Raw genomic sequence first — 12088 nt, 5'->3', positions numbered from 1 at the left:
AAAAAGTAAGTTTGCAGCCCTCGTGGCTGGGAGAAAGCTTCAAAATGTGACCCCAGTGCACCCTAAAGGCTCAAAAAGCAGAAGGCAAATAAAAAGTACACAAAATCTATTATTTTTACATAATCTCATGATTTTAAAGCCAATCTCATGATTTTGGTGAGCCTGACTCATGATTTTTGAACATTTGGGGTTGGCAATATTGGCAACCCTTAAATGGGCAGCTGGGATAGACTCTATTGGGAAGCTTTTACCTTAAAAAAAAAAAAAGAAGGCCATCCATACTGGGAAAATACTTCCAGTTTCTCCTTACATGACTTTCAAGTGATCTGATAAATCTTTAAATAAAACTGTGACTGGCAGTTTATAAGCTAGCAGCCAATTAAATGAACGATTTGCACACACAGCACTGTTTCTGGGCAACTACAAACATGTTTCTGGATGGATAACAGCTTGCATTTAGTGCTGATTGCTACCCACAGGAAGCAATACAGTACAGGTGGGGTGAGATCAACACTCCAACAAGGTCAGTGTTGGCTGGCTTCATAAAAGAACTGGGTTTTAAGTATGACAAGTGGAGAGTGGACAGGAGCATGGATATATGAAAACTGAGAGGCAGTCCCAAACAGAGGAGGTAGCACGAGAGGTGCGACTCAGAGGACACAAAGGGGCAGTAAGGAGTAAGATGGTTTGGGGGAGGCAATGTGGGCATATATAAACTCAAGCTCTGGGGCCTCCTACTACTTCCTGATGCTTAAGTTGGCTTTTCTAGACAATGATTCTTGCCTGTGGCCAGGGCGGCTTTAGCAGAGGCTTATGGGCTCAGTTGCACACACAGAAACCCCACAGTGGTGGCTTTTGTCCTCCGGGGCTGGGCCTGGTTCCTCACTCTAGGCATTGTGGTTACTGACCACCTGCAGCAGCATCCTCTGCCCCCACACCTCTTCTCAGGGAGCCAGGCCCAGCTCCCCAGGGCAGGAGCCGTTGCTGTGGCATGGGTTAGCTCTCTAGGCACCCGCCCCTTCCCAAGCCCCCGCTCCGCACTGGGCCAGGATTTCAGTTGCGGTACCAGGATACTCCATGTGGTTGGTGCCCCTTCGGTTGGGTGAGGAGGAGGCAAAGTGGCTGAGTACACCCACTGAATTGGGAGGCTCCACCCATCATTGACTATGACTCATGAAACTTGCTGTATCTGGTGAGATACGTTCCTTTGTTTGTCTTTTCTCTTCTTTCTCTGTTTTCTGTCTTCTCTATTTCTTGCTTCCCCATAATCTTTCCTCTTCGCACTGTCCTACTACACTCTCCCATGCTTTGCTATATTACTGAGTCTCCTACTCCTTGCCCGATCTATTTCCTCCTTGGCCACTCTCCTCCCAAGCACTTCTTGCATTAGCTGTTTTGGGCTCTAAATTTTTGCCAGTGACTATTAATTTTGAGTGCCTGACTTGAGAAATCTCATTTTCAGGGGGCAGGTGCTTAATCCTTTTTGCAAATCAGGCTCCCTTAAGGCAGTGGTTCTCTACCTTTCCAGACTACTGTATAGGGTGACCAGATGTCCTGATTTTATAGGGACAGTCCCGATTTTTTGATCTTTTTCTTATATAGGCTCCTATTACCCCCCCACCTCCTGTCCCGATTTTTCACATTTACTGTCTGGTCATCCTACTACTGTACCACTTTCAGGAGTCATATTTATCTTGCATACCCCCAAGTTTCACCTCATTTAAAAACTACTTGTTTACAAAGTCAGACATAAAAATACAAAAGTGTCACAGCCACTATTACTGAAAAATTGCTCACTTTCTCATTTTGTCTGTATGAAATTTTAGTTTGTACTGACTTTGCTGGGGCTTTTTATGTAGCCTGTTGTAAAACTAGGCAAATATCTAGGTGAGGTGATGTACCCCCTGGAAGATCTCTCTGTACCCCCAGGGGTACACATACCCCTGGTTGAGAACCACTGTTTTAAGTCATCTAAAGTTGGGAATGTAAAATCAGTCACTTGTGAAAAGTCCAGTCCTAGAGGCTAATGTTGGAAGTATTGTCAATGATAATGTCTTACTGCTAGCTGCTTTCAGTATTGCTTCTTGCATCTAATGTGAGCAGCATTGCTAATGATCTCTTTGTGGACAGTGTGCTGTCCTGGGGAATAAATATCCTATGACATCAGATTGGGTTTGAGTGCCCAGGGCCCAGAAATGCAGTTTGAAATGAACCCTGGATCAGTAGCAAGAAAATACTAATGTTCAGAGTATCATATTGTCTGTGAGAGAGACAACCCCAATAAAGTAGTTTGTTTTGCACAGTTTTGCTATAAATCTTTATACTCGGGTCCTTATATTCTTTGCATGTAATCTTAAAGAATATGTGTTGGTTTATATAGATCCTGAATCTTTTTTTTATTAAAGGTAATGTAGCATGGCTGAGAATTTCAGAGATGCATAGAACACCTGGAAACCAGTTCTGATTCATTGTAATGGCAACTGAGCATTGAAAATATCATACTAGACTTTTTAGGCAGCTCTTTTTGAGCCACACGCCTCTTGTTGCAAAATGAATTATGTTTGCTTGCCTCGATGGGAAAGGGGAATAGTGACTTGTAAGAGTATTCATTTTGGTTCCAAAGAGAATGTCCTGAAAATAATTTCTGTGTGGATGGCTAATATGTAGTAGACTCCGTCAGTGATATCTGTTGTATGTTCATGTTTTATTATGAATTCCTCAGTTGTGAATAAACTAAATAATCAGGTTCATAATATTAATTGCTAATTGCTATCTGTGTGTGGGGCCAAACAGACTTTAGCAGTTGTTTCATTAGAATACATCATGGTTGGCCTCACTGATAGCCCACCAGGAAGTCCTAGCAGTCTTGTTCCTTTTTAAGAGGGAATATGATATAGAAGAATAAGCACAAAAGTAGGGAGCCTTGAGTTCTGAATCTGGCTTTTCTACTGACTTGCCTAAGGCAAGTCAATTCCCTTTGCTTTAGTTTTCTTATCTGTAAAATAAGGGTTATATTTACCTGCTTCCCAAGAATACTGTAAATCAATGTTTACACAGCTATTAAAGTCACTTACCTCTGAGCTGTGGAAGTCAAAGACAAGGGCAGTGGGTTTTGCCAACCACAACTATTGAAAAATCAGGGGTTAGGCCCACCAAAATCACAAAATTAACAAACAAAAACAAAAAAGCTAGTGATTTTTAAAATCCAAAAAACCAAAGTAAGAAATTTTGTTTTCTTTGGCCCCAGTACATAAAGGTATTTTGGCTTCTAATTTCCATTAAAATCAATGGAAGTTAGGAGCCTGAATATCTTTGTGGATCTGGGTATTTTATTTGCATTGTGGGATTTGTGCTTTCAAGGTGCACTTGGGTCATATTTTCTGTCTTTTCTCCATAAGTATGAGGGCTAGAAATGTACTTTTTAGCGAAAGCTGAGATTTTCTTTTCGTCACTTGTCTGTTGGAGCTGGGGCTTTAAGTAAAACATCAAATATCTCAAATATGACTTGCAATCAAATTGGGAGAGTTGGCAACACTGGACCCTTTCTTTTCTCCTATAAAGATTCCGAGCATTCATTTGAATACAAAGTCACTTAAGTTTAAGGAAAAAAATAGAATAAGATGTCTGATTCTGCAAACCCTTACTCATTCAAGCACGCCTTACTCACCTGCATAGTCCCATTATGGTCAAAGGGACTTCTTGTGAGAGTGGAGTGGTGCAGGTTTGGGCTCAAGATGTGGATTCTGTTTCCTGTTCAGAACATTAGGGCAGGGATTTTTAAATTTGATTGCTTAAAATTAGGCATCTAAATCTATATTTAGGCTCCTAATAAAGGTACCTAAATAAGGATCAAGGGGGAAAATTGGAAGGTGCCTAAGTGATTTGGGAGTTTGGGTGTCATTTTCAAAAGGAACTTATGGCTATCTTTTCAAAGGTATTTAGTTGCCTAAAGATGCAGAAAGATGCCTAGTAGGATTTTCAAAAACATCTAAATTAGTTAGGTACCTAAAAAGAAGAACAGGAGTACTTGTGGCACCTTAGAGACTAACAAATTTATTAGAGCATAAGCTTTCGTGGACTACAGCCCACTTCTCTCATGAGGTTGATGGATTTCCACTCCATATGGCTAAATGCAGTGCCTTGCATAATGACAGGTTTCAGAGTAGCAGCCGTGTTAGTCTGTATCCGCAAAAAGAAGAACAGGAGTACTTGTGGCACTTTAGAGACTAACAAATTTATTAGAGCATAAGCTTTCGTGGACTACAGCCCAAATCCCACTGTCTCTCTACACCTTCAAGTGCCTAAATATCTTTAAAAAACTGTCCCTAAAGGCTTGTCTGCACACAACAATTAATCTGGAATAAGGTCGGATATTAATTTAAATTAGATTAACGATTCCTGATTAATTCCATGTGTGGACACTCTTATTCTGGAATAAGAGTAACTTATTCCAAATTCGTTTATTTCAGTGGATCAAACTAATCCAAGGAATCCAGTGGAATTAGCTAATTCAGAATAAGACTGTCCACACATTGAGTTAATCAGGAATAGATATTCCAGAATAGCTCCCTGTGCAGAAAAGCCTTAAATTTCACTACTATTCAGTGGTATTTAGGGTAAATTTTTCAAAAGCATATGAATGACACACATGCCTAAGCCCAATTTTCAAAGGCGATATAGGCATCTAAGTGAAAATTTAACCCTAACTTTAGTCAGCCAAGTTTGAAAATGTTGACCTTGCAGTATACACAAGAGTAAGTGTGTGCCACGATTCTTATTTTATTTTATTTCAGTTTTCTGAATAAGCGGAGGAACACCAAGACAGGAGTGACAATATCATCGAGACTGATTTTCAAAAGAGCAGAGCAACCACACAACTTCTGCACAAATCAAAGGGAGCTGCACATGTTCTGCACTTTTGCAAATCAGTGTATCTGTTAGGAACCGATTAATAAGGTTGCCTCTACTGCTTGCTAAACAAAGTCAACACAAATGAAAGATTACCTGAGCCCCATAGACCCGCTGCATTGCTTGAAGCAACTGGTTTGTATAGTCTGTAAGGGTTCCTGCATCTTCTTCAAATACACTAAGCAAGGAGCGAGTCTTTAATAAAAGAAAAAGCAAAAGGTTTTACTCCCAAATGGAAATATTAAAAAAATTTAAATAAACTGTAGCAAAACAAATTAGTCAGCATAATAAGACTTTGAATATACAGTGTACAGCTTCTTTTATCCAACAATGTAAAAACACAACAATTGATCACTATAATGAGATGGTAAACTGATGCACAAATAAGTTTACACTGCAAAGCAATGGCAGAGTCCTCCTGACAACACCTTCTTGCTCTAATTGGTAGACACTCCTTCCAGCATAGTCAGGAATGTAACAAATCCTGAAATTCCTCTTGCTGATTACAGTAATCAAAGCCATGCCAAGGTCTTGTGGTCAAAACACCATCGCTAGTTTTATTTCTCTACTCTTAGAATGAATTAAAAGCACCCCTTGGTAATAAAACAAATTATCTTCCATTATGCCATCTCAGGAGGCTTCTGTGTTGAACAACTTTTAAAAGAATACTGCCAAAACTGGTAGACTTAAAATTAGACCCAACAGCAGTATGTTGGTTTGTGACAACAGTCATACATATACACTTAGTGCTGCGTGTCCGTAAGCATGGTTTCTTCACTCTGCCATTCTGTTTTGTTCTTGTGAGCGGAGGAACAGCAGAGAGGAAAACATAACTTGTGTTATCTTGGAGAAATGCATCCACTTGGCTTGTTTCAGTGGAATTGCCAGGGACAGCAAATTACATTGTTGCAGTGCTACATGCAAAGGAGGAAATCAAGGCCAGGGACTAGTGCTGGGCAAGTGAATTTAATAGATCAGGACAGTACAAGTAAAGGGGAGGTAAAAAGTTGGGCTGGCAGTGTAACTTTGACAGAGTCTCTTTCAGAAAGTCATTCTGCATCTTGGTAATTCAAAGTGTCCTGACCGGTCAATCCAATCTGTTTGATACTAAATGAAAAGGTCTTCCCTATCTGCACAGCTAAATTACTTTGCATTAGTTCCATCTGTCTACCATAAACTCTAGTACTTTAATAACCATATTAGACCTGACATCTAGTCAGTGTTTTATCTGTCCTATCTTAGTCATCTCTAATGTGCCTGAAGTATCTAGATGCTAATTGTGGGAATTTATTTTACAGTCTTAGGAAAGCTATAAGAAGCATCACTATTTGGGAGGATACAACCTTGCTTCTCCAGGACATTTACTTTTCTTTGCAAATCTCCTTGCAGAGATTTTACATTGCTTCTGAGAGATTCAAACCACCTCTGCTGAGATTTTTTGGACTAAGACAATGTCTGATTTCATCTGTGTTGAGAAGGTCCTATTTTAGACTCTGCATGGCTGTACTTGCTTACCTTGGGTAAATCACTTAATCTCACAACACCTCAGTTTAGTAAGGTTAAATGGGTATATTACTACCTATCTTAGAAACATCGAGGGGGATAATTGATGCTTGGAAAGAACTTTAAGATGGTAGGATAAAAAGGAGCATTAGAAGTGCAAAATATTGTTTTCATTAAAACAACAGCACATACAAATCAAAGAGGGAAAGAATTCAAGATACACCAACAGAAAGCTACATAAGGCCTGATCCTGCAAGCCCTTGGCATGCAGCACTCCCTTTCAATGGGAGCCCCATGTTTTGAGAGTTTCCAGAACAGGGCCCCAGTCTGGATTTTAATAATTGAAACACACACTAATTTGCAAAAATACCTGGATTTGAGTTGTTGCAATCACTGACTATAGTTTTACTAATTTAAAACTTCTATTCTCTATAACCCCATCTTTTCCTTTACCTAACACTGAACATCATTATACTGTGCTGTGACAAAAGACTGATTGACCAGACATAATAAACAAAGGATTGTGGTTACAGGATAAAGCAACAGAATTATGGGAAATGTTAAGAAAATTCTCAGGCCAAGATTTTCAAAAAACAGATGCCTAAATTAGGCTCCTAAGTATATATTTTTATAATACGGGGCACAGATGGCTGTTAGAAGCCTATATTCTATTGAAATTAGCACAGGCTCCTTGAAAAATCCCAGCTTTACTTATTCAGATGCCTAAATATGGAATCAGCTACTTAATTTTAGATACCCATTTATTTAGTCATTAAATCTTGACCTCAATTAGCACTTTTGTTCAAAAATAGTAAACCTTATACATTCAAATAGTTTGGATGTTAAGGTTCAAAATCTTTATGATGTTTCTTTTTAAAATCACTATTTGTTAGTTACACTGGTTTAAAACAGATGCATAATTTACTTGTTGCTGTTTTGTCAAATTCTTACATAATAGATAATGGTGCACCAGTGAACCATGGTAATCCAAACATAACCTTTTAACATTTCTCTGGAGGCTTCATTAATCATGTCACCACCACCCTTGCTGCTGGAAACATCCAGTCTTCACATGAGTAACTGTTGAATTCAGCATGGCTACTTGGGTCAGCCTGTCTCCTAATTTGCAGTCAAACACTTTAAATGGAACACATTTAAATGGTGGGGGCTTTTTTGTATAGTGCTTGGGGACAATGAAGATATAATTACATTACTCTTGGAGAGAAGGTGAGCTTTGCAAACCTTATTAATAAATAACTTATGCCTAATTCTCCACTGCCTGGCACCTTGTTGGAAAAGAATTGTTTTATATTCATTTTGTTCTCCCTTTGCATTTCTGAAAATGACTATACAAGGTATAGACCAAAAGAGGATCAGGCCCACTTTGTTCAGGAGTAAATTACTATACAAGGTGCTAGACAGTAAGCTCTTTGGGGGCAGAGACAGTCTTTTTGTTCTGTGTTGTACAGCATCTAGCAAAATGGGGTCCTGGTCCATGACAGGCTCCTAGGTGTTACCACAACACAAATTAATAATAGACAGTGGAGAATCAGGCCTCTTGCATGCAAAATGTTACTATATTGAAAATGTCATTAATTTTTGTGAATTAATTCATGTGAATGAATGAATTTATGATTAAAAAAATCAGGACCATATGGCAATTATGCAAAAGTGAAATTATTTTTCCAGAAACCTAGATAAAACAACAAATGATGAAGGAATCAAGTGAAAAATGTCCTGCAAAAGTTTAGGTTTATATAGTCTTTACTCTTCCAGTATTTCTACCCATTGTAAAGGAAGGGTTAAGCTCCTTTGTTTCGGGTCATGAAAGACTGGGGAGACTTATAAACCCTAGTCCGTGCTTTCTTTGGTTGCTTTCAGTTTTTGTTAAATTTTTAATCATGTGAGATGGTGTTGATGGAACAGAAAAATGAGTTTACTTAGTGGCTTTATAAAGTTCTTCAAAATTAATATTTGCATTGAGCCTTGGAGATGTAAACACCATAACTATTAAGTAATATTAATAATAAATCTACTCTAGTTCAGTAAGTTGTGGGGTGCCCCCTGTATCAAAAGGAAGGAGGCTGTGATTCCTCCAAGCACTGATTTTCTTCCTCCTGCTGGTCTAGGACCAGCCAATTTGGGGTGGTAGTAGAATGGGGTCGCAGAGCCTCAGTAGGTCCATCCTGGTGAGACTACTGCTTCTCCTTGCCATGGATCTAGGGCTAGGTCTACACTACCCGCCTGAATCGGCAGGTAGAAATCGACCTCTTGGGGATCGATTTATCATCAATCCCCGAATCGACGCTCTTACTCCACCAGCGGAGGTGGGAGTAAGCGCCGTCGACAGGAAGCCGCAGAGGTCGATTTTGCCGCCGTCCTCACAGCAGGGTAAGTCGGCTGCGATACGTCGAATTCAGCTACGCTATTCACGTAGCTGAATTTGCGTATCTTAAATCGACTCCCCCCTGTAGTGTAGATGTAGCCTAGGACTTCTCTCCCAATTACCACTCATCCCACCCTCCTTTCTTCCCTCCCTATATTGCCACTTCCTTTTGTTTCTCTTTCTTCATCATGCCTTACACACACGCACACCCTTTCCCACAAGTGCCCCTCTTCCCATCCCTTGGTGAAGTCCCCTCTCTTCCCCATCCATAAACCCTGCTCTGTGACTTCTGTTTCCCCAGACCTTTCCGTCTTCCTCCCCGGGCTCCTGTAGAGTCTCCCTGCCTTCCCTAATTTTCCCCTCCCCATTCTTTTTGCCCCCCTTTTCGCCCCAACTCTCAGGGCTCCTCCTTCTCACCCTTCTCTCCCTCTCACCATCAATACAGGTCACCTGCTAGCCTCTCCTGTGTGTGGAGTATTCCCCAGGTCCCTGGTTCGCTTTTCCAATAGGGATGCAGCATTGGCTGCAGCTGGCCTAGCATGGAGGTCACTGTGTGATCTAGAGCAGAGGTGGGCAAACTACAGTTTGCAGGCCACATCCGGCCCGCGGGACCCTCCTGCCCGGCCCCTGAGCTCCTGCCCCAGGAGGCTCGCCCCTGGCCCCTCCCCTACTGTTCCCCCTCCCCCACAGCCTCAGCTTGCTCTGCTGCTGGCGCAATGCTCTGGGCTGCAGGGCTGTGAGCTCCTGGGGCAGCACAGCTGCAGAGCCGGGGCCTGACCCGGTGCTATGAGCTGTGCGGTGGTACAGCTGGCTCCAGCCAGGCGGCGCAGCTGCCTGTCCTAGTGCTCTGGGCGGTGCAGCTGTAGCGCTGCTAGCCATCGGTGCTCCAGGCAGCGCAGTAAGGAGGCAGGAGCAGGGGGGGTTGGATAGAGGGCAGGGGAGTTCAGGGTGGTGGGCAGGGGGTGTGGCTAGGGGTCAGGGTGGTCAGAGGGCGGAGAACAGGGGGGTTGAATGGGGGCAGGGATCCCCAGGGGGCAGTCTGAAAGGAGAGGAGGGGTTGGATGGGCAGCGGGGGGCAGTCAGGGGCAGGGGTTCTGGGGGCAGTCGGGGGACAGGGAGAAGGTGTGGTTGGATGGGGCAGGGGTCCCCGGGGGGCAGTCAGGAATGAGAGGAGGGGTTGGATGGGGTGGCGGGGGTTCCGGGGGCTATCAGGGGGACAGGGAACGGGGGGTGGGGTTGGATGGGGCAGGAGGCCTAGGGGGCCATCAGGGGGCAAGAAGCAGGAGAGGCCAGACCACGCCATGCCCGGCTGTTTGGGGGGGCACAGCCTCTCCTAACCGGCCCTCCATACAATTTTGGAAACCCGATGTGGCCCTCAGTCCAAAAAGTTTGCCCGCCCTGGTGCAGAGCATGCTAGACATAAGGGAAAGAATCTAGTCTAATACAAGGAAATTCTTCTTTAGCCCCCTGAGGTGGAAGTGGAGAGGGCAGTAAGAGTATGGATTTAGTGCTATGAATCCACTCAGCGACTGTGACCCTAAAACCCAGGAACATCCCTGTTTTCAGCAACTGCCCTGGCGTCTCTCTCAGTTTTATAACAAACAATATTTTGTCCCAGTTTTATAAACCCTGCAGTTTCTCACCACCCTGATCAGAGGAGCTAGGGAAACCAACAGCAGGCTGGCTAAGTGCACATGCATCTCAAGCACCATCGCCTGTAAGACATGTCATAGGCTGGCACCTTGTTCCCCCTCCCTCCCACAGGTCCCTCCTCTTGGAGCCTGCACAGTCACATCCAACCAGTGAGAGGGAGGGGGCAGTTTGACAGAGAACAGAGGACAGGGCACCCTTTTCTCATCCCAGGTGCCATCCCCTCTCAGACGGTCTATGAAACCCTCCCCCGCAGTCCTGCCCCCGTGACAGGTGACCTAATTTCTCCACTTTGAGAATCTGCTCAGCCTACTCCGTGGTGGCTACTTCCCCGCTCCCACAGCAAAAAGATAATATTCACCTAGGCCGCTGTAAACCACTCAACCCCCGCCGTGCCTCAGTTTCCCCAATCTGTAAAACGGTGGCATGCTCCCCACCCACTTTTTTCCATGCACACTGAGCGCTGCAGATGAAAAGCGCCGTAGAAGCACAACGTGGTATAACACTAACTCCTGATGTTACCATTTGTTATTCTTGCTCAGCGTCTGCCCAAAACCAACAGCCTGGATTGTTGCCCCCCGCCAGGACTGGAGATTTAACACACACACCCCTTTGCTCGGGCCTGCTGAATCCCGTGTGGCCTTCACTCCGCTGGAAATGCAGGTGCGTCACGGGCATCGGCGCTGCACGGCCCGAGTAGGGCTAGCCCCATGGCACGGCGGGATAGTGAAAACAACCCCCCGCTCCGAGCCGGCCCGTGAAACGCCGCGCGGCACCGACAGCAGAGGCGCCTCCCGCCAGCCTGAGAACGGCTCGGGGGCTCCCCGGAGGGACAGGTCAAGAGCGGCGATAAGACAGAGGTGGGGGGCGGGTACCTGCGGGCTGTCTTGCAAAGCCTCTTCCAGGAGGAGTTTGTCCACGGCGGGCATGTTGGTTCTCCGCGGAGCGTGAGTCACTGAGCCGGATGAACTCCGCGGCTGCAGAGCGTCCCAGCCCTGACACGTATTGCTTGGCTGGCTGCAGCGGGGAGCGAGGCGTCCAACCTGGGCTTCTGTCCCCTCCCCGCGGCTGCTTTGTGCAGGAGTCAGGTAAACACCGCCGGGCGCCCCAGCCGAGCCTGCTACCCAGGCACCGAGTCAGGAGCGCTCCTCCTCCTCCCACAAGGCAGCGAGTCACGAGGAAGAGTGACAGCTGGGGAGATCCCCTGGCAGGAAGTGTGGCGGCTGAGCGCTTCCTGCCTCGGTTAACTCTTTGCAGAGCCGCAGACGCCAAACTCTCTCCCACGCCCAGCGCGGGGTGGGTGACTCAGTGCCTGACCAAGACCCAAAATGAGGGACGCGGGGAAATTATTCACGCACAGGACACCTAAAATGCCGGGGGGGGGGTCCCAATACTTTCACTTTCGTGTGTCCCTGTAGCCGGTGGGAAGTCCAAGAAAAGTGAGGGGATGCTAAATTTGAGTGGAACTTGGGAACTAAACTGAGGGATGTGCCTGGAAATGAGGGGTGGCTGCTAGATATGCACTGACACTTTGAGTTGCTGGCCTAACTTCCCAACTGAATTAAATGCGACAATAAAATTAGTTTAACAGCAAATCCAGTGGTCAGCATTTAGAGCAGTGGTTCCCAAACCACCAGCTGC

At 44.7% G+C, this 12088-nt stretch overlaps 1 protein-coding gene across 10 annotated transcripts in view; it reads right to left on the bottom strand.

Moving 5' to 3' along the window:
• The window catches only part of APPL2 (adaptor protein, phosphotyrosine interacting with PH domain and leucine zipper 2), a 77568-nt gene extending 65713 nt beyond the window's left edge, over positions 1–11855 (bottom strand). For 4 of the 10 annotated variants that reach the window (XM_008179371.4, XM_042843620.2, XM_005300780.5 and 1 more), the window contains exons 1-2: positions 11323–11855; positions 5005–5103 (exon numbers count right to left, since the gene is read on the bottom strand). In XM_008179371.4, the coding sequence (XP_008177593.2) occupies positions 5005–5103; positions 11323–11376 (153 nt within the window). In that variant the 5' untranslated portion in view covers positions 11377–11855. Of the gene's footprint in view, positions 1–3667; positions 3751–5004; positions 5104–11322 lie in introns of all 10 variants that reach the window. The other 6 variants (XM_065564892.1, XM_065564903.1, XM_005300779.5 and 3 more) reach the window with 3 other exon arrangements.
• Positions 11856–12088: the final 233 nt, after the last annotated feature.

Source organism: Chrysemys picta, chromosome 1, assembly GCF_011386835.1.
Source record: "Chrysemys picta bellii isolate R12L10 chromosome 1, ASM1138683v2, whole genome shotgun sequence".
In the NCBI taxonomy this organism is placed as follows: Eukaryota; Metazoa; Chordata; order Testudines; family Emydidae; genus Chrysemys; species Chrysemys picta.
Note: the sequence above shows the minus strand (reverse complement) of the source record. Positions and strands in the feature narration are given on the sequence as shown.